The 21,612-nt window shown below is 43.4% G+C and overlaps 1 protein-coding gene across 4 annotated transcripts in view; it reads left to right on the top strand.

Annotated features, from left to right (window-relative positions):
- The window catches only part of TFAM (transcription factor A, mitochondrial), a 170,214-nt gene that overhangs the window by 12,120 nt on the left and 136,482 nt on the right, over positions 1 to 21,612 (top strand). Inside the window, exons 2-3 of one of the 4 annotated variants that reach the window (XM_033941544.1) lie at positions 8,253 to 8,415; positions 8,659 to 8,822. In XM_033941544.1, coding sequence (XP_033797435.1) covers positions 8,681 to 8,822 — 142 coding nt within the window. In that variant the 5' untranslated portion in view covers positions 8,253 to 8,415; positions 8,659 to 8,680. The remainder of the gene's footprint in view (positions 1 to 8,252; positions 8,416 to 8,658; positions 8,823 to 21,612) is intronic. The other 3 variants (XM_033941543.1, XM_033941542.1, XM_033941545.1) reach the window with 3 other exon arrangements.

Here is a 21,612-nt window from a genome sequence, read left to right as displayed (position 1 = left end):
GCGCTCAGGGCTGAGAGCTCTTGATATCAGTCAACCTCATGAATCCATGGAGCTGACAGAGGCTGAGGAGGAAAGGCCTCTTAGTTTGCTGGAGGAACCATATGATATGGAGTTGGAGCTGAATCCTGAGACAAATGCTGAGGTGCCTAATGAGATCTCCCCATGGAAGTCTGCTGTATTAAAAGCAAGTAACTGACTCTGTTGATGTGAGTAGTTGAAGTTTGACTTTGCCTAATGGCTTGCAAGTTCTGGAAATCTTTGAGGAGTGAAGAGTTTCCTTAATGAACTTTCCAGAGCTTAATTTTGGTATTGTTTTTTTTTTTCCTTTTTGAAGTTTATTGTGCTTTCCCTGGTTGGGGAAAATGGACTGTATCCGTTACTGACAGTGGGGTTTGCCCCGTGTTCATTGTGGTGGGATAGAGGGCCAATTCCTTGTCAGTTTAATACCACACGGAGCACACTGTCTGACCAGCACGTTGCTGTTGAAGAAGCCAATGCGGCTGCACTGACTTAGGCTGGATTGGTACAGCCCTGAAGTTTGTTGATTCTTTGGAGTTATGTTTTGGGGATTTTGTTGTATTTTTTTTGCTACTTAACACTGTTGGACTGTAAAGTGAAGGTGGACTCAACTCTGCTGGGGAAAGATTTTTGTTTGTTTTTGGACAATCCTTATTTTGATATACCCACAGAGACTGTTAACTGGTGCAGTTTTGCAGTATTGACTTTGAGCCTATGTTCATGGACAGAATCATCCTGACAAATTTGCCATTTATTTTAATTTTGAAGAATAAATTTCAAGTTTTCTCAGAAGGAATACCTACCTGGTGCAGTGGTGTTTCTTATTCTAAACATTATATTATTTTCCCTTGTGCTGCCCGCAGCGGCACGCAAGAGCTTTGTTTGTACACGTGGCTCAAGACACCTTGCCCTGAGGCTGCGGGTTATATAATGCAGCCTTAGGGTCAGCCCCTCATGGACCTGATGGCCACAAGTGTCAACACCAAAACACCCCGCTTCTTCATTGTTGCAGAGACAGTCAGGCCGAGGGCCTGGATGCTCTGGTTCAACCATGGCCAACGGAGGGGCTGTTGTATACCTGCTGTATTTGCTTATACTTTTACAGTCTGTAAAAGTATAAGCAAATACAGCAGGTATACAACAGTCATAGGTCAGAAAAAACTCCACTATAAATGGCAATTTCAAGTCCACCCCAAATAGCAGGTTGCAGAGAAGCAAGTCAGTAGACACCAATTAGACACATACATCAACGGCAGCCATAAAGAAATAAAGGCCACTTATCTCATGCTATCCAGTCCAAGACTACTGTATGTCCATAGAAATAAGGTCTCAGCTGTAGAGGTCAAATCCCAATGGGAGTACAAACCCCACTGTCAGTACAAATGGGAGTACAAACCCCACTGTCAGTAACAGCATGGCTATAGCCCCTTTTGGGGTATTAATGAGGTCTTTATTCTCCACTTGTAATTTTGAGTTGTCATTTGTGATTCTCGGTCCCCACTTTAGCAGTAGAAGAGCAGCCCTTTTATATCTTCTTTAAAAAAACAAACTTGCATACATCAAAATCAAAACTTCATTCATACATAATCTTGTCTCGCTTCAGTATGTCTTCTTACGTGACAATCCACAACACCAAACTTATGAAATGTGATGGCAACAATGATAAATATACGAGTGTATGTGAGTTGAAAATAGAAAAGATATTTCAGCAACTTCTCAAAGACAATGTCCCAACACAAAAAGCATAAGAATTTTTTACTTATCTTGATCAGTGCTTCACATGTCCTTTGGGTAAACAGATTCAAATCACCAAAAATTATATCCCAACAGGGGTCTACCTGTTTCGCTCCTCAATCAGGCTACTTCAGTGGAATGATGAAAATATTTCCTCCACGCTGCTAAGTATGGCAGAGTTGCTTTCAAAAATGGCCACGATTCCGATGCAGGCGCCGCATATTATTAAGACAGTATATCAGGGGTCTCAAAGTCCCTCCTTGAGGGTTTTCAGGATTTCCCAATAAATATGCATGAGATCTATGTGCATGCACTGCTTTCAATTAATATTCATTGGGGAAATCCTGAAAACTCAACTGGATTGCGGCCCTCAAGGAGGGACTTTGAGATCCCTGCACTATATGGTGATGTATCTGTATTGGAGTATCTGTTCGTACCTGGAGTTGGATTCGTCTATGCGGATTTTGAACTGGTTACTTTGTGAAGCACTTTGTGAAACACCTGCACTTGCACTTTATGGATTAGTTGTTCATGAATTGGGATTGAGAACACCTGGACTTTGAAGTTTCTATTCTATTTTGAACATTATTTATTTTATCACTGGTTTTCAGCATGGATGATTGAATGATATATATATATGACCTGCCTGCCGATATTTGTAAATTTATTATTTTTTATAGTCTGTTATTGATGTTTTATGAATTCTTTGATAACATCTTTATTCAAATACAATAATATTAATTAAATAATTCTTGTTATAATATTTATTGATTTGGATTCTCTTATAATAAGATGTCATGAAAAACACAGGCCTTGATTGGAACAGGGCTATTCCGCGCATCATTTTGAAACGATGATTGACGGCATATCTGTGCCAGCTGAAAAATATGCAAAAATAATGTTAAATCAGCCCTCGCACATGAAGAGTCATATCATAACTCTTATAGCATAATCTGTGCATGTGTGTCGACACCCACCGTGGCTTTTATATGTAACTATAAGTATTGCTTTTCATTCAATCAGTCCATACATTATCCATCAGAGCTCTAATTGAATACAGCCATCCAATCTTCTTAAATACACGTGTAGACCTTAAATTTACAGAATATCTTTTACAAAAACGGTTGCCACTTGAGTGCTGTATTCTGTCCATGTGGTTGTATTGTATTTAAGCATTAAATCCACTGTTGCTCTTTTGCCATAGTATCTTTCTTATATCTCCAAGCAGTAAAGATTCAGTAATTCTGTCAACTACCCATCATTGCAGATTTGTGAATTGATGTTGTTCCTCTGTACAGTGTGTCACCAATGGTGCAGACATTTTCTTGGTTTTTAAACAACTTTTATGTTCAGTAAGTCTGTTATTGAGAAAGATATGGGGAAAGTCACTGCTTGTCCTGGATTGATAGCATGGAATGTTGCTACTCCTTGGGTTTTTGCCAGGTACTAGGGACCTGGATTGGCCACTGTGAGAACGGGCTACTGGGCTTGATGAACCATTGGTCTGACCCAGTAAGGCTATTCTTATGTTATGTTCGTCTGCGTTATCTGATGGTCACTAGTGAGATTCGTCTCTCTGACCGTTTGTTTGTGCTGACTCAGATAAGCTGGACACTCCCGCTTACAAAACCACGATTTCCAGGTGGATGTATAGGGCCATTTCATCAGCCTGCATTCTTTTGGGGAGACAGTCCCCTGTTTCCCTCAAGGCACATTCTACCAGGAATGTGGCTTCTTTTTGGGCCGAAGATAGTGCTGTCTCCACTGAGAAGATATGTAGGGTAGCAGCATGGTCTTCTCTTCACACATTTGCCAGGTTCTACCGAGTACATGTGGCGGCAAGGCAGAACTCTACCTTTGGGTCCTCGATCTTAAGGTGCAGCAAGCCCGCCCTAGCTTTTTGGGGACTGATTTTGTACATCCCATCTGTCTAGAATGTCTTGCCTATTGCACTGGAAAAAGAGATTATGTACTTACCCTAGTAAGCTCTTTTCCAGTAGATCGGTGAGACATTCTAGACCCCCGCCCAGTGCCTGCCTACTGTTTTCGGTCTGGTTATGCTTCTCCGAATTGATTCTTGGATGCCTGTCAACCCTTGGGGCTGGGAAGAATTTGTATATATGTTTTAATTTTGGAGAGTAGTTTCTGAGCTTCTTTGAAGCCTGTTTGTCGGTTAACTTTGCTGTTGATTTTGAGCAGAACAGTTTGTTTAAGCCTGTTGCTACAGGTGCCTCTACTTCACGAGTATCGGGTGTCTCTCAGTGCTTCAATACTAACTGTAGGTGGAGCTAGAGAACCCAATGAAGTACAGCAGAGGCAGAGTGAAAAATCCAGAGCGGTTCCTTCTGCAGCTCCATGCGGCTATGAGGAAATAACCCATCTGTCTAGAATGTCTCACCTATCTATTGGAAAAGGGCTTACCAGGGTAAGTACATAATCTTTTTCTGTGAACAGCATGGTATCCACTCCATTCTCACGTATAACTTTGCTAGCCAATCGGGGTCCTTCTCCAGGATTTTCTTCCGTGAACACAATATAAGAACATAAGAATTGCCATGCTGGAACAGTCCGAAGGTCCATCAAGCCCAGTATCCTGTTTCCAACAGTGACCAACTCAGGTCTCAAGTACCTAGCTAGATCCCAAGTAGTAAAACAGATTTGATGCTGCTTATCCTAGGAATAAGCAGTGGATTTTCCCAAGCCATCTCAATAAAACCCTTCTAAGCTGATTTCACCACAGTCTCCGGCAACAAATTGATTACTGCATGTTGTGTGAATAAATATTTTCTCCAGTCTGTTTTAAATCTAAGTAGCTTCATCGCATGTCCCCAAGTCCTAGTATTTTTGGAAAGAGTAAATAAGCGATTCACATCTACTCTTTCCTCTCCACTCAGTATTTTATAGACCTCTATCATGAGCCATCTCTTCTCCAAGCTGAAGAGCCCTAGCCGCTTTAATCCTCATGGGGGGGGGGGTGTCCCATCCCTTTGATCATTTTCATCGCCCCTCTCTACCTTTTCTAATTCCGCTATATCTTTTTTGAGATATGGTGACCAGAATTGTACACATGGGATTAGAACTGAACATGACAAAGATCATGAACAGGGAAAAGATGAAAATTTTGAGCTTGAAGGTTTTAAAGGATTTCAGTCTCTTGGGCTCTTTCATAAACAAAGAAGCAACTAGCAGGGAAGAAATACTCTGCAGAATAGCACTTGGCAGCTCTTCAATTAAGGCTCTTGACAAAGTATTCAAAAGCAAGGAAATAACACTCCAAACGAAGATCTTCTTTTTTTTTTTTTTGCCAAAAGTAGTGCTGGTCTTCCATGCTAATCAGGAAGTGTGGTTACCTGCAGTCCATATAACAATTCAAAAAATAATCACCTTATTTCCACATAAATAAACAACCAAATACTTTTATGATCACACAGTGACTCTAGATTTCTAAGTGAACGCTCAGACCCATAACCAAACTCTAGTGAAAAGTCACGGAGTTATAATAGAGACCATCACAGCAAGTTCACTGTCTCTGCCACCTGCTAATAACATACAAGGAAAAGATAGATAACTTATCTGAATGCAGGAAGGCACTACTGTTGCTCTTTCACTACTCCGGGTACATATTTAAAGTACTAACACATTGCAGCTGCCATAAGCTGTTAAACCCCCCAACCCGGGTTTCACGATTGGCTTCCTCAGGAGGGGCACTGCAAAAGAAAAACAATAACATTCTAACCATCTTCTACTGTGACAACAGGGTCAGGGCGAACTAGAAACCCAAGACTAATAAATACATTCACACTAAATGTTTCAAAACCTTTCAAATACTATTAAATAGGCTTGCCAGGGACCGGACACTCCTTCATCCGGCTGACAGGCAACTCTAGTCATTGCACCAGAATAGAAGATTAAGTTTTTACCTCGTTAATCTTTTTTCTGGTAATGCTCTAACCTGACAGAATTTGCCTGCTTACTGCCTCGGACAGTAGGTCCACTGCTGGAGGAATTGTGCCAGTCTGATAAAATACCGAACATAAAAAGGAAAAATAATAATAAGAATGAGTCTCTTAGAGTTCCATAACCATTACACTTTTTCAGGTGGCTTGTTTGTTCCACCTGAGTTTACGTTATGAGTTAATTTTACGTTTACATTTGAGTTAATTTTGTCTTACAGAGCAGAACAGCAGTGTATTATCAGAGGTTTTCCCTGTACTTCACCTTCCTTTTTCTTATGCTGTAGTGATCAATTGCTTTGGTACAAACTGAAGGAGAAGGCCATTGCAATGGCCACCCAGTTCAAGGGTGGTGGACGCCAATTCAGAGGAAGTGGTTTCTAAATAGACTGCAGTTAAGGGCCATGTGACTAATGTTGCAAAAGTTCCTGGAAGGTAAGGCAGTCAGAATCTTCTCAGACATTACCATGGCTGTGGCTTATGTCAGTCGGCAGAGCGGCACCAAAAGAGCTCCACTATGGCTGGGGGCCCAATTGTTGTTCAGATGGGCAGAGGCCCACCTGCAAGCAATATCTGCAGTTCACGTAGCAGGAGTTGACAATGTGCAAACTGACTTTCTCAGCAGACAAATGATGCATCTGAGATATTGGTCATTCTCTCCAGCAGCCTTCTGAAGCACTGTGTGATACTGGGGTCATCCAATATTTTGATTTGATGGCCACAGCACAGAGCAAAAAAGCAGATCATTTTTTCAGCCACAGATGCGAGTGTGGAAGCACCGGCTTGCATGCCTTAGTGTAACCATGGCCCGAAAAAGAATTCTTGTACGTATTCCCCCTGTTGCTCATTATAGGCCGAATAATCCATAGGATTGTAAATCACCCAGGGGTGGTAGTCTTGGTAGCCCCAGATTGGCCGTGAAGGCCTTGGTATGTGGATCTGATCCATCTCCAGAGGGACATTTTGTCTTCCGTTCACGGTACATCCACAACTACTGACTCAGGGACCATTTGACTTAGATGAACCGGAATGCTTTGGTCTTATGGCATGACTCTTGAGCACATGGAGTTATAGTGCAGGGGATATTTGGAGGTGATTACTACTACGGTCCTTAGAACCAAGAAACCAGCTACGGTCTCAGTTTATGCTAAGACCTGGGAGATGTTTCAACACTGGTATGTTAACGACAAAGTGGAGCTGGTGCGAACTCCAGTATATGGTGCTAGTTTTTTTTTTAAGCATGAGTTGAAAAGGGGTTGGCAATCAGTTCTGTTAAAGTGCAAGTAGCGGATATTTTTGTGTTTCCATGCCCGAGCGAGCAACATCTCCTTGGCTTCTCACCCAGATATAGCCATGATCTTGAAGGGGGCTCTCAGATTACTTCATCTGTTCACCAGCCCATCCCATCATGGAACCTTAACATTGTCTTACAGGGCCTTACCGAGGCCCGTATGAGTCCTTGCAGGAGGTGTCATAGATGGATCTTTAGGTGAAAACAGCTTTCTTAGTAGCTATCACATCAGCCAGAAGATTTTTGGAGTTGCAGATGCTTTCCTGCAGAGAACCCTTTCTCAAGATTTCAGACGCAGGAGTTTCCCTGCACATGGTGCCTTCCATCATTCCATGTCAATCAAGAAGTATGACTGCCAGCATTCCACCCCATGGGATCGGAGAAAAAAGACAGTTCTATGGTTGCTGGATGTGCAGAGAGCATTATTTTGAAACCTCAAGGTCACTAACGAGTTTTTTTTCCCTCTGTGATCATTTATTTGTACTCGCCAGTTAATCTAAACTGGGCAAGCTGGCGTCTAAGACCACTATCTCTAGATGAATTTGCAGGGCCATCAAGTCAGCTTACATTACCTGCAGGAAACTGCCACCAATATCTGTGAGAGCACATTTGATGAGAAGCGTTGCTTCCTCATGGGCAGAAGCTCAGGCGATTCTGTCTGATGAGATCTGTAGAGCGGCTACCTGCCCACTTTTCATACTTTTATGAAGTTTTATAGAGTGGACATGGTGGCGAGAATGGATGCGGCCTCTGGGACCTCGGGATTGAAGGCAGGCTTCTCAGTCCCACCCTAGGCTCCAGGGACTGCTTTGAAACATTCCACAATGACACACCTATTGCACTAGAAAGAAAGATTAGGTTCTTACCTCGATATTCTTCTTTCTTGTAAATAGGTGTGTCATTCTGGAGCCCTACCAAGTATTTCATATGACTCGCCTACTTACTGTGTACTGTCTCAAACAGAAATGGCAGTTTCTAGTTTGAAAATCTTCAGGCAAGCCAGAGTCCAAGAGTTCAAACACTCGTATAATTTAAAAAAATAAAAAAAGAAAGAAGAGAGAGAGGTAAAATGAGTAGCAAACGGGTCCCTTATTTGGGATTGTATAAGCTCCATAAATGTTAGGCTTGTGATTGATTTTATACCTTATTTTTTTTTTACTAGATCACATTATTCATACATTGTGTTTAGTATACTTCTTGCAGAACTGTGTTATCAGGGAGCGTCCCTGAACTCCTCCTCCTTATTCTCTTGCAAGGGCTGTCGCTTGCTTTCGTGCAAACTGAAGGGAGCAGCACACACTACCAGAGAAAGAGTTGAAGACATGTGATTGATTAACTTTATGCACAGCATGTGGGTTTGTATTCACTACTCACTTGTCCAGAATGACGCATCTATTTACAAGAAAGAAGATTATTGAGGTAAGAACCTAATCTTTCTTTATGCGTGTAACTACAAATTAGTGCTAATTAGCATCCATTATCTCCAATTATAGCCAATTTAGTGCTAGTCAGTGCTTAATTTATCAATTTATGCTTGCAACTTATGTAACTTGTACATGCAGAATTGTGCACTAAAGTGCAGGCATATGCACACAAGATTATAGAATGAAGGGGATAGTGTGCCACTTTCTGTACTTATGTTTAAATGTGCTTTCTTTTAAGCTGCAGCAGCCTCATCTCCAGCATGGAAAATAGGAACAGAAATATAACAGAAGTGAGATGGTGTTCTAAAAGCTCAAGTTCAGTTAACCGTCCAAAGCGTCCACTAACATCATTCTTTCGTTTTTCAATAGAACAACGACCTATATTTAAGAAACAGAACCCAGGTAAGGAGAATGTTAATTTAGTATGAATACATCTTATTAATTCAAACCTTTATAATAATGCTCTAGTGTCCTGTTTTAGCCTGTTAAATTATTTACATAGGGCTTTTAATGCATCCAAACAATTTTTTAACCTCATGGAGTGGTGGTAAAATATCCATAAATATTTTTTCCAATCTGACTATTTTATTTGTTGTTTGATGACCCAAGGAAAGATGTTCAAAATGCTTAGGTAAACATAAGAATAGACATATATAAGAAAAGCCATACTGGGTCAGATCAATGGTCCATCTAGTCCCAGTATCCTCTTTATCCCAGGACAAGAAGGAGCATATTCTCACTTGTGGATGACATCATCCATGGAGCCCCGGTATGGACAGCTGCGAAAGTGCACCAGCACTTTAAGAACTTTAGAAAGTTTGCGATTAACCGCACCGCGTATGTGCGAGTGAAGTAGGCGCGGGGCTCCTCAGTTCTTAGTTTTCCGTAGAGCTAAGTCGTGTTTTTGAATGTTGGTTCTTTTTTTGCCTTGCCTTCCTGCGTGTGTGTTTATTTAATACTTCTTTCTTCAGGCGCTTTGACTGCAGATCCTCAGTTCTCGCCTCAGCCTTTCACTTTTGATTTGGCTGAGATGGTTTTTCCATCAATGTCCCGCCTGTTAATGGGGCTTAAGAAGTGCGGCATGTGCGAGAGGACAATTTCCATCACCGACCCTCACAACTGGTGCATCCAATGCCTCAGACCGGAAAATTGCATTGACACTTGCATGTGCTGTTCCACTCTTCAACAACAGCAATTGTTTGGTGCCAGTATGGAAGAAGAGGAACCTTCGCATTTATCAGCACCCAAGTCATCGGCATTCTCTGATGCACCGGCATCAACCTCGGCGTCGCAGCTTCTTGCTCCTTCTGGTAAGTCAGTGAAAAAGTCACCAGCTTCCCAAGTGGGGTCACAGGCCACTAAGCCATTGAGTCCAGTCATGCCGGCTAAGCAAAGACCCCTTATGCGACTCGTTTCCAAATCCATAGGTGCTTCGTCTTCCGAGTCATCTTCGGAACAAGTCGCAGCACAAATGGTACCGGCATCAAAGCCACAGGTACCAGTGCCCACTTTGAAAGAGCAGTTTGAAGCTTTCTTTTGTGTGGAGTATGGGATATATTTAAACTATTTACCCTGGAACTAACTCCGCCAGTACCAGCCCAGCCTAACTGTAATACCATCAGGGATGCCGGTCACAGCACTGTCTGATTGATACATTCTCCTGGTTCTCTGCACCGGTCATCATCCAGACATGCATTGAAGCATCATGTTTCCAATCATCACTTCAGTTTGTCAAGACACCATTCTTCTTGATGATCTCAATTGAGCAAATGTTCTCGCAAATCAAAGTATGTTTCTCCTAAGCGTTCAGAGAAACGCAAGCATCGTACACCATCTCCTCCAGACCGGTACCATCATAAAAGGAGTCGGTCTAAATCCGAGTGATAGATTCTGATCATAAGAACATAAGCAATGCCTCCACTGGGTCAGACCCAAGGTCCATCGTGCCCAGCAGTCCGCTCACGCGGCGGCCCAACAGTTCCAGGACCTGTGCAGTAGCCCTCTATCTATACCCCTCTATCCCTTTTTCCAGCAGGAAATTGTCCAATCCTTTCTTGAACTCCAGTACCGTACTCTGTCCTATTACGTCCTCTGGAAGTGCATTCCAGGTGTCCACCACACGCTGGGTAAAGAAAAACTTCCTAGCATTCGTTTTGAATCTGTCTCCTTTCAACTTTTCCGAATGCCCTCTTGTTCTTTTATGTTTTGAAAGTTTGAAAAATCTGTCCCTCTCTACTCTCTCTATGCCCTTCATGATCTTGTAGGTCTCTATCATGTCTCCTCTAAGTCTCCGCTTTTCCAGGGAGAAGAGCCCCAATCTTTCAGTGTATGAAAGGTTTTCCATGCCCTTAATCATTCGTGTCGCTCTCCTCTGGACCCTCTCAAGTACTGCCATATCCTTCTTAAGGTACGGTGACCAATACTGAACACAGTACTCCAGGTGCGGGCGCACCATTGCCCGATACAACGGCAGGATGACTTCTCTCGTTCTGGTCGTAATACCCTTCTTAATAATACCCAACATTCTGTTTGCCTTTTTCGCGGCTGCTGCACATTGTGCTGTTGACTTCATTGTTGTGTCCACCAGTACACCCAAATCTCTTTCAAGGTTACTTCCCTCTAATACTAATCCCCCCATTTGGTAGGTGAACATCGGGTTCTTTCTCCCTATATGCATGACCTTGCATTTCCCTACATTGAAGTCCATCTGCCATTTTTTCGCCCACTCCTCCAGTTTGTTTAGGTCCCTTTGTAGGTCCTCACACTCTTCCGCATTTCTAACCCTTCTACAGAGTTTAGTGTCATCCGCAAATTTGATAACTTCACACTTCGTCTCCATTTCCAGGTCATTTATAAATACATTGAACAGCAGCGGTCCGAGTACAGACCCCTGCGGAACTCCACTCGTGACCTTCCTCCATCCCGAGTAGTGACCCTTCACTCCAACCCTCTGCCTTCTGCCTGCCAACCAGTGTTTGACCCATCTGTGCACGTCCCCTTCCACCCCGTGGTTCCACAGCTTCCTAAGTAGCCGCTCATGGGGTAACTTGTCAAAGGCCTTTTTGAAGTCGAGGTAAATGATGTCTACGGGTTCCCCTTTGTCCAACTGATTGTTTACCCCCTCAAAGAAGTGCAGTAAGTTTGTTTGGCACGATCTTCCCTTGCAGAAGCCATGTTGGCTCGCTTTCATCAGCCCATTTTTTTCGATGTGCTCACAGATGCTGTCCTTTATCAGTGCTTCTACCATCTTGCCCGGAACCGATGTCAGACTTACTGGCCTATAGTTTCCCGGGTCTCCTCTTGACCCCTTTTTAAAGATAGGTGTAACATTTGCTATCTTCCAGTCCTCCGGGATCTCTCCAGTTTTCAAGGATAAGTTGCAAACTCGTTGGAGTATTCCCGCTATCTCATTTCTTAGTTCTTTTAGTACTGTAGCGGAGCCGGTACCTGCGTCCTCAGTAATCCCGGACTCTGCTCACTTCAACGAGGCCCTCACGTGCTTCCTGCAAGTAGGAAGTCCTGCTGGACCAGCCTTGTCAACACTGGAACTATAATGGTTATCAAAGAAAAAATCAAATCTTGGTTCAAAAATAAAGTCATTTATTGTGGCATGTGTGAGTCTATGCACAACTGGACCTAGCTCCATGAGTAACAATGATAGTCCAGTAACAAAACAAAGCAAAACAGAGCTCAAATCAAAAGCGCTCAGTTACCACCTTAATTCAGGTAAGTAAAATATCACATAGTCCCAAAATCATTGTTATTAGTTGGTCTAAGTAAATGTCCACAAATGTTGCGGCCTTCAAGCTTCACCAAGTCTTCAGCAATAAAGCCAGCCCTTTTGATAGAGCTATATGCAAGCCTGTGGTTCTGCTGGCTTGCTCCCAATCAGTTTAGCTAAGCTGATGTGGGGGTGGAGGGGAGTAAGTGAATCCACCTTTTTAAACTTTTCTGTAAAACAGAATGCCACGAATGGCTCCACTAACCCACCCAAATGGTAAGTGGATTCTCCCCAAGGTTCCTTACTTCCCTCAGGTATCTTAACCCATTCAAAACCTAGTTCAAACTTCAGGTATTCAGTCATTCAGCACTTGGAACAAAACAAACGTTTTTTTTTTCCTCTTTCCCTGTTCCAAATGAACACAGCAGTAGCAGCCTCATTATATTCTCAAGGCAGCTTGCCTTGAGCAACCCCTCCTTAGCTTAACCCTGCTATAATATAGACTGCACAGACCTGCCACTTAACTCCAGTCCATGCCGCAATCTTCAGGCAGTCCTTCCGTCTGTGTCCAGTCCATGGGTTCAAGTACTGGCTGCTGGCTGGTTCCAAGGTCAGTATCAGCCTCAGTCATTTCAATATCCTGGGGCTGCAGTGCTCCATCAGGAGAGTCCTCTCCTGTAGCTGGCCCAGGAAAGACTGATCTTTTCCTTCTGAGGGCAGCCTCTAAATTGCACAACTTCCCACGCCCTGTTCTCCGAGGGGGAGGAGTCGGTTGCACTGCCTTCTTAGGTTTAGCTGCACTCTTGCTTATTACCCTCAGCTGGGGACTAGCAGAGGGAGAGGTGTGTCTCAGAGGCTGTTCCAAGCTGTTCCTCTTAACAACCTCCACTCCCTGCAACTGGATTTTTTTAGACTTAAAGGGGCAGTCAGTAATTTCCTTCTTACTGCTCACTACCCTATCTCTTTCCTTAGTGCTCTGTATGTTAGGGGTGACCTTCGTCCTATCACGGCCAGGCACGAGTCCAGCTTTAGGGCTAGGATCGTGACAGTACCCTAGGGTGGATACCATCCGGGCCTGGTGATTTGTCGCTTTTCAATCTATCTATCTGTTGGAGGACATCCTCATGGCTCACCTCTAATGTTGACAGTTTTTCTTCTTGGTCTCCGTGGAAGATCACGTCGGGTTCTGGTACACCGGATTTGTCCTCGCTTGTGAAGACTGACGAGAAAAATTTGTTTAACCTGTCGGCTACCTCTTTTTCCTCCTTTATCACTCCCTTTCTGTCTCCATCATCCAAAGGTCCTACTTCCTCCCTCGCCGGTTGCTTCCCTTTAACATATCTGAAGAACAATTTGAAGTTTTTTGCCTCCCTGGCCAGCCTCTCTCTTTTTTGCTCTCCTAACCACTTGATGACACTACTATTGATGCTTCTCCATCAACTACAGAGGCCTATGCTGAGCCACAATCTCCATGGACTCCTCCTAGAGAGTCATCTCCTACAGAGACACTTTCCTTTATTCGTTTTATTAGGCAATTGGGTAAAGATTTGTCTATTAAGCTGGAGGCAGACTCAAAATATAGTGCTGAATTCTTGGAGCCTATGTATTACAAACATCCTCCTAAACAGTTTATTAAACTTCCTATGCATGGAATTGTAAAAGATACCCTTCATAAGAATTGGGAATCTCCTCTTTCAGTTCCAGTTGCTCCTAGAAAATTGGACTCACTTTATTTATTTATTTATTCAATTTTCTATACCGTTCTCCCAAGGGGAGCTCAGAACGGTTTACATGCATTTATTCAGGTACTCAAGCAGTTTTCCCTCTCTGTCCCAGCGGGCTCACAATCTATCTAATGTACCTGGGGCAATGGGGGGATTAAGTGACTTGCCCAGTGTCACAAGGAGCAGCGTGGGTTTGAACCCACAACCTCAGGGTGCTGAGGCTGTAGCTTTAACCACTGTGCCACACTCTCCCCAGAATTATTATCCCAGGACAAGCAGGCAGCTATTCTCACATATGGGTGACATCATCAACGGAGCCCCGATGCGGAAGCCTCGCAAGCAGACTTGCTTGGTAGAAACTAGAAGTTTTGAGTCAGCCGCACCGTTCATGCACGAGTGCCTTCCTGCCCAGCACAGGGCGCATTTCCTCAGTTCTCAGTTTTCCGCGGAGCCGAGAAGTCCATCTTTGACTCTGCGTTTAATGTTAATACTTCGTGCCTTCTCTCACCCTGGTTTGTGTTTATTTTCTTCACAAATCGCTGTGTTCTTTTATTTCTTTTTATCGTTCAAAAAAAATTTTTTTTATTTCTTCCGTTCGACTGCCGGGGCAGGCCGCTCGGCCGCAGCCCAGGGGCTTCGATTTTGCGGCGGCTATTTTTCCTTCTATGTGCTGGCCAGCAACAGGCTTCAAGAAGTATAGCCAGTGCCAGTGTGCGATTTCCCTTACAGACCCACACAGTTGGTGCCTCAAGTGCCTTGGGCCGGACCATCAACCGAAGTTGTGCGAGCGCTGTGCTACTCTTCAACCTCGAGCCCTTAAACGTCGTCGGATTTTAGTGGAGAAGCTCTTCGGTATGGATTCGTCTACTTCCTCGACTCCGAAGCTGACCTCGGTCTCACCTTTGACCGAGGGTCTTCCTGCCTCCAACTGCTTTGATCTCGAGCCTCATCAGACCTTCTTTGTTTGTAGTGGCTCTTTCCTCGACGACGTCTGCTGAATCTTCCCCTGTATCCTCAGGTCAGATAGCTCAGCAGAAAGTTCCAGCGGTGGTGCTTAAGGTGCCTAAGACTTCCTTGTTCCGAAGAAGACAGGCGATCTGCGGCCCATTCTGGATCTCAGGGCTCTCAACAAATTTTTAGTCAAATAAAAATTTTGCATGTTATCCCTGGCATCCCTTTATCCCCTCCTAGATCAGAATGACTGGTTATTCTCTCTGGATCTCAAGGAGGCTTATACTCATATTCCCATTCATCCGACCTCCCGCCAATATCTCAGATTTCAGGTGGGGAATCTGCATTATCAATACAGAGTGCTGCCCTTTGGCCTGGCTTCATCTCCCAGAGTGTTCACCAAGTGCCTGGTAGTGGTAGCTGCAGCTCTCAGAAACCATGGTCTTCCGGTTTTTCCCTACCTGGACGACTGGCTCATCAAAGATTCAACATCTCAAGGGGTTATTGTAGCGACCCAACGAACTACGTGATTCCTACAGAGTTTGGGATTTGAAATCAACTTTCCCAAATCTCAACTTCAACCATCTCAGAATCTACAATTCATAGGAACTGTTCTGGATACTATCCAACTCAGAGCATTCCTTCCGCAACAACGTCTGGAAGTTCTCCTTCAACTCTGTCATACAGTGTCTTCCCACTCCTCAATATCAGCGAGACACATGATGGTACTACTGGGTCATATGGCCTCCACCGTACATATGACTCCTTTTGCCAGACTTCACCTCAGAATTCCTCAGTGGACCTTGGCATCTCAGTGGACTCAGGTTTGCGACCCACTTTCTCAACACATTGCAATCACTCCTTCATTGAGACAGTCTCTCCGCTGGTAGATGCTCTCTTCCAATCTCTCCAGAGGCTTGCTGTTTCAATCGCCTCATCATCAGAAGGTCCTCACAACAGATTCCTCGACCTATGCTTGGGGCGCTCATCTCGATGGTCTCCGTACTCAAGGCCACTGGATCAGTACGGATCGTCAGTATCACATCAATCTATTGGAATTCAGAGCGATTTTCAAGGCTCTCAAAGCTTTTCAGCATCTTCTTCAAGATCAGATAGTCCTCATTCGGACGGACAACCAAGTCGCCATGTATTATATCAACAATCAGGGAGGGACAGGATCTTCCTCTCTTTGTCAAGAAGCTCTGAAGGTTTGGGACTGTGCAATCCGCCACAACACCTTCCTCAAAGCTATCTACATCCAAGGGGCGGAAAATTGCTTGGCGGACAACTTGAGTCGTCTTCTGCAACCTCACGAATGGACACTCCATTCCTTGCCTCTTCATCACATTTTTTCACAGTGGGGAACGCCTCAGATAGATCTCTTTGCAGCTCCCCACAACCACAAACTACCTCAGTTCTGCTCCAGGATCTATTCTCCTCATCGCCTCAAGGCAGATGCTTTTCTTCTGAAATGGATGAATCTCTTCCTATATACATTCTCTCCATTCCCTCTCATTCTCAAGACTCTGGTCAAGTTGAAGAACGATCACGCCACCATGATTCTGATTGCTCCTCGGTGGCCGAGACAACCTTGGTACTCCCTTCTCCTTCAACTCAGCAGCAGGGAGCAATACCTTCTACCAGTTTTTCCATCTCTGCTTACACAGAGTCAGGGATCTCTGCTTCATCCCAACCTGCTGTCTCTACACCTGACAGCTTGGTACCTCTCAACATAACTCCTCTTCAGTTTTCTCATCCTGTAAGAAACATTTTAGAGGCTTCTTGGAAGCCTACCACTAGATAATGTTATCACCAAAAATGGACTAGATTTTCTACGTGGTGTTTTTCTCATCTAAGGAGCCTCAATATTCCTCCTTATCTTCTGTTTTAGACTACCTTTTGCACCTATTCACCTCTGGCCTCAAGTCTACATCGATCTGAGTCCATCTCAATGCAATTGCTGCTTTCCATCAGCCTATTGAAGGAAAACCCCTTTCTACTCATCAGGTGGTTTCCAGATTCATGAAAGGACTTTTCAATGTCAAACCTCCTCTAAAACCGCCTCCAGTGGTTTGGGACCTCAATGTTGTTCTTACTCAATTGATTAAACCTCCATTTGAACCAATGTCTACAGCTCATCTGAAGTATCTCACTTGGAAAGTGGTGTTTCTCATTGCCCTTACTTCTGCTCGAAGAGTCAGTGAGCTGCAAGCTTTAGTTGCTAATCCACCTTTCACTGTGTTCCATCATGACAAGGTGGTTCTCTGTACTCATCCTAAATTCCTATCTAAAGTGGTATCAGAATTTCATCTCAACCAATCCATTGTTTTTCCAGTGTTTTTCCCAAGGCCTCATTCTCACCCTGGAGAGTCAGCCCTTCATACTCTGGACTGTAAACGTGCTTTGGCCTTCTATTTGAAACGCACCAAACCACACAGAACTGCTCCTCAACTTTTTATCTCCTTCGATCCAAATAAGTTGGGACATCCTATCTCTAAGCGTACCATCTCCAACTGGATGGCTGCTTGTATCTCCTTCTGCTATGCCCAGGCTAGATTGTCCCTATAGAGTAGAGTCAGAGCATTGGCAGCTTCAGTAGCTTTCCTCAGATCTACACCTATTGAGGAAATTTGCAAGGCTGCTACTTGGTCCTCGGTTCATACTTTCACTTCTCACTATTGTCTGGATGTTTTCTCCAGACAGGATGGCCATTTTGCCCAGACAGTATTACAAAATTTATTCTAAGTTGCCAACACTCCCACCATCCCATTCTGGTTAGCTTGGAGGTCACCCATATGTGAGAATAGGCTGCCTGCTTGTCCTGGGATAAAGCACAGTTACTTACCGTAACAGCTGTTATCCAGGGACAGCAGGCAGCTATTCTCACAACTCAAACACCTCCCCTGGTTGGCTTCTCTGCTAGTTATCTGAACTGAGGAGACGCGCCCTGTGCTGGGCGGGAAGGCACTCACGCATGCGCGGTGCGGCTGACTCGAAACTTCTAATTTCTACAAGCAAGTCTGCTTGCGAGGCTTCCGCATCAGGGCTCTGTCGATGACATCACCCATATGTGAGAATAGCCTGCTGTCCCTGGATAACAGCTGTTAAGGTAAGTAACTGTGCTTTCTCTTCCCAGGATTTGACAAGCCTCAACTCTCCAATCCCTGGTGGTGGAGTCCACTCTAAAAAAAAAAAAAAAAGTCTACCCCATCCAAGGTTTACGCCTCAGTTCCACCTGGTCGAGAAGGACGTACTGTGGACAGATTTGGTCGACTTTTTTAATCAAGATTCCATATTGTCAAATCGCGTCAACAACTATACTTTGCATTTTACATGTTATCTTAATCATCTAATAAAGCAACTGCCTGATTTCCAGAAATACCTTCCTTCTCAATGTAAAAAGGACTTCCAACATATAGTCTCCACCCTTCTTCAATTACAGCAACATCTGGTTCAATCTGCCTATGACTCCTTTGAATTATCTTCTCAAGCTTCTTCCATGTCTGTGGCCATGAGAAGATTAGCATGGCTTAGAATTGCTGATATGGATATCAATCTCCAAGATCGATTGGCTAATATACCATGTCTGGGGGATGAACCTTTTGGGGATTCAATTGAGAATGCCACTCAAAAATTCTGTGCACATGAAAAGTCTTGGGATTCCTTAGTGAAACCAAAGCCCAAGCCATCTTCTTCATGATCGTAGTAACCTCCTATCAGAGATGTTTTTCAGCTAAACCTTCTGCTGTTCCCAGCAGAAGAAACAGAAGCAGCAACGTTCTCAAAAACTTCAAGTCTACTCCTTCTAAATCTACTCAGTCTTTTTGACCAGTTCCTCGAGAGCATAGTTTCAATCCAGTTGCCTCTGCCTCTTCTTCTACCAATTGGAGGTCATCTTCAACTTTATTTTCATTGTTGGGAGTCAATTACATCTGACTTCTGGGTTCTCAACATCATTCGAGAAGGTTACTCCCTTCACTTTTTCACCATGCCTCCAGAACTTCCTCAAAGAGTCTGATTCCAATGTCCTTCAGCCCTCCCTTCTTCAGGAGATTGATTCTCTACTGCTTCTCAATGCCATTGAGAAGGTTCCTCTGGAACAACAGAACAAGGGGTTTTATTCCCATTATTTTCTTGTTCTGAAGAAGACAGGAGGTCTTCAACCAATATTGGATCTCAGAGCTCTCAACAAATTTCTTGTCAAGGAAAAGTTTTGAATGTTATCTCTGACAACTTTGTATCCCCTATTGAATCGCAATGATTGGCTATGCTCTCGAGGCAGGTGAAGCTGCTCAAGGGTCTGAAGCTCCGCCAGCGAGACAGACCGAGCCCTGACCGCACCCTGCAGCTGCCCGGTTCAGCTGATCCCGGGCTTCGGTGGTTATTGCGACCCCCCCCCCTCTCTCGGCCCACTCCCCTGTACCTGAGCAGCAGCGCTCCGGGATCTTTCGCTCTGTTTACTGCCCCTGGAGACGGTTACCGGGGAGATTGGAGCACCAGTAGCAGCAGCCCGGGCACCGGGAAATAGGGGGCATTGCTCTGAGTTACTCTGCCCTCTGACCCGCCCTCTCTCTCCCTCAGCAGGCCGCTTTGAAGAGCAGTGGCAGGGAGGAGTCCCTGGAACACGCGCCTCCAACTAGCGCAGGCGCCGTGAGGTGTGACACAGAAGCACACCTCACGCCACCAGGAATCACGATCTTTGAAAAGCGCATGCGCGCTTAGCCATTTATTATTATTGATATAATACAGTATGTTTACTTGGAAAAGTTTATTTAAGTGAATTAATTAATATAAATTATAATATAGAATATATTCCTGATTATTATAATATAGAATATATTCTTGATTATTTGTTGTTTATATATAACACTGTCAATATACTTGATATGCTTGTTGAAAGTGTTGTAAGAGGGGAAAAGGGAAGGAGGGAATTCAATTAGAAGTTAATATGATGAATTATCTGGGAGAGCTTCTGATTGCTGGTCTTGATGTGCGTTTTCAAGCAATCGTATTTTGTATGGGGTGGGGGGGTTGGGGGTTTATAAATGGGGGGAAATGGATGTGTATTAGGTATATTAATTTATGTTTGATGTGGTTTATTTTAGGTTTCTTGTGTTGGTACCTTATGAAAAATATATTGTAATGTCTTTGAAAATATATTCACTAAATGTCAATGGGCTCAATCATCCTATAAAGGGGAAAAAAACATTATCTTTCTTGAAAAGGCAAGGAGCAGATATATATTTTATTCAAGAGACCCATTTATCTGCAGTAGAATCAAAAAAATTAGAGGGACATTGGGTCAAAAAATGTTTTTATGCCCCTGCTGTACTGAAAAAAACTGGAGTTGCTATCTTGGTACATAAAAAGTTTTTAGCAACATTTAACATATCTATGGATCCGTTGGGAAGGTGGATTAAAGTGGAAATGAGCTCAGGGAAAGTTACCTCGTTGCTATTTAATATATATGCACCTAATTCGAACCAGGCTGAATTTTTTTAAGAATCTTCAAAAATTGATTTTACCATCATCCGCCTCCAGTTTAATATTGGCGGGGGACTTTAATACAGTAATGGATCCGATATTGGATAAAAAAAACCTAGTAAAATATTAAAATCGTTAGGATTGGATAATTTGGTAAATTCTTGGGGTTTAAAATATATCTGGAGGATTCTTCATTTCAATGATCGGGAATTTTCATTTTGCTCCCATGTACATAAATCATTTTCAATAATTGATTATATATTAGTATCAGATAATTTAGTTCAACAGGTAAAAAAGGCACCCATAGATCCAATTATTTTATCGAATGATGGGGATGTCTGCATTGAATGTGATATAGATGGACAAGAGAATAATAGACCTGTGTGGAGATTCAATAATACGTTGCTGGCAGATTCCAACTTTATAGAGGAATTTCAGTCGAAAATAAACAAATTTTTTCAGATCAGTGCTTCGGAAGAAATATATAGAAACATTATGGGATGCCTTTAAGGCTACCATGAGAGGACATATAATTTCGTATTCGTCATATATTAGAAAACAATTAAATAAAGATTTTATTATCTTGGAGCAAAATATTAGATTTGGAGTTACAATTGGTGTCAAATTGGGAGCCTAACACTTATCAGGCCCTTTTAAAAGCAAAATATAGATATAATTAAATTTCATCTCAGTTGGCTAGAAAACAGTTGGTATCTCATAAGGCTTTGTATTATGGAACTTTGAATAAAGCGGGAAGATTACTGGCTAATTATCTTAAAGCAAAAAAGAGAAAAGTAAACATTATGGGTTTCATAATCAAAAGAGAAAAACGTCCAAAAACCAGCCTAAGTCGGCACTTGGATGAACATTTCTCAAAAACGTCCAAGTGCCAATAATACGGGTTTTGGACGCATTTCTAAATGACCTAGGCCTTCATAGTGCCGCTGAATAACCAAAGCTAAACGGGGCGTTTCGGGAGGCGTTTCGGGAGGGCAGGAGTTGGGCGGGATGTGGGCCGGCTTAGACTTAGTCGTACAGCATGTATAACCGAAAGTTTTACAACAGAGCCTAGACGGAACTTGGATGTTGTGACTTAGACCATGTAAAACATGGTCTAAGTCACATAAACCCACCTAAAGTCACCAGATAAGCACTGCAAACACATAAAACAGACCCCCACACACTACCCCAGTGATCACCAACCCCCCCCCCCCCCGCCACCCCCATAAAAATTTTAATCATAACTTTAAAATTCAGCCTCCACACCATTATCACCTGGCCGCCTGGCATAGGAAAGCCTAGATGTCCAGCC

The sequence above is a fragment of the Geotrypetes seraphini genome, chromosome 4, assembly GCF_902459505.1.
Source record: "Geotrypetes seraphini chromosome 4, aGeoSer1.1, whole genome shotgun sequence".
NCBI classification, from domain to species: domain Eukaryota; kingdom Metazoa; phylum Chordata; class Amphibia; order Gymnophiona; family Dermophiidae; genus Geotrypetes; species Geotrypetes seraphini.
This window is presented reverse-complemented; position numbering and strand designations above follow the sequence as displayed.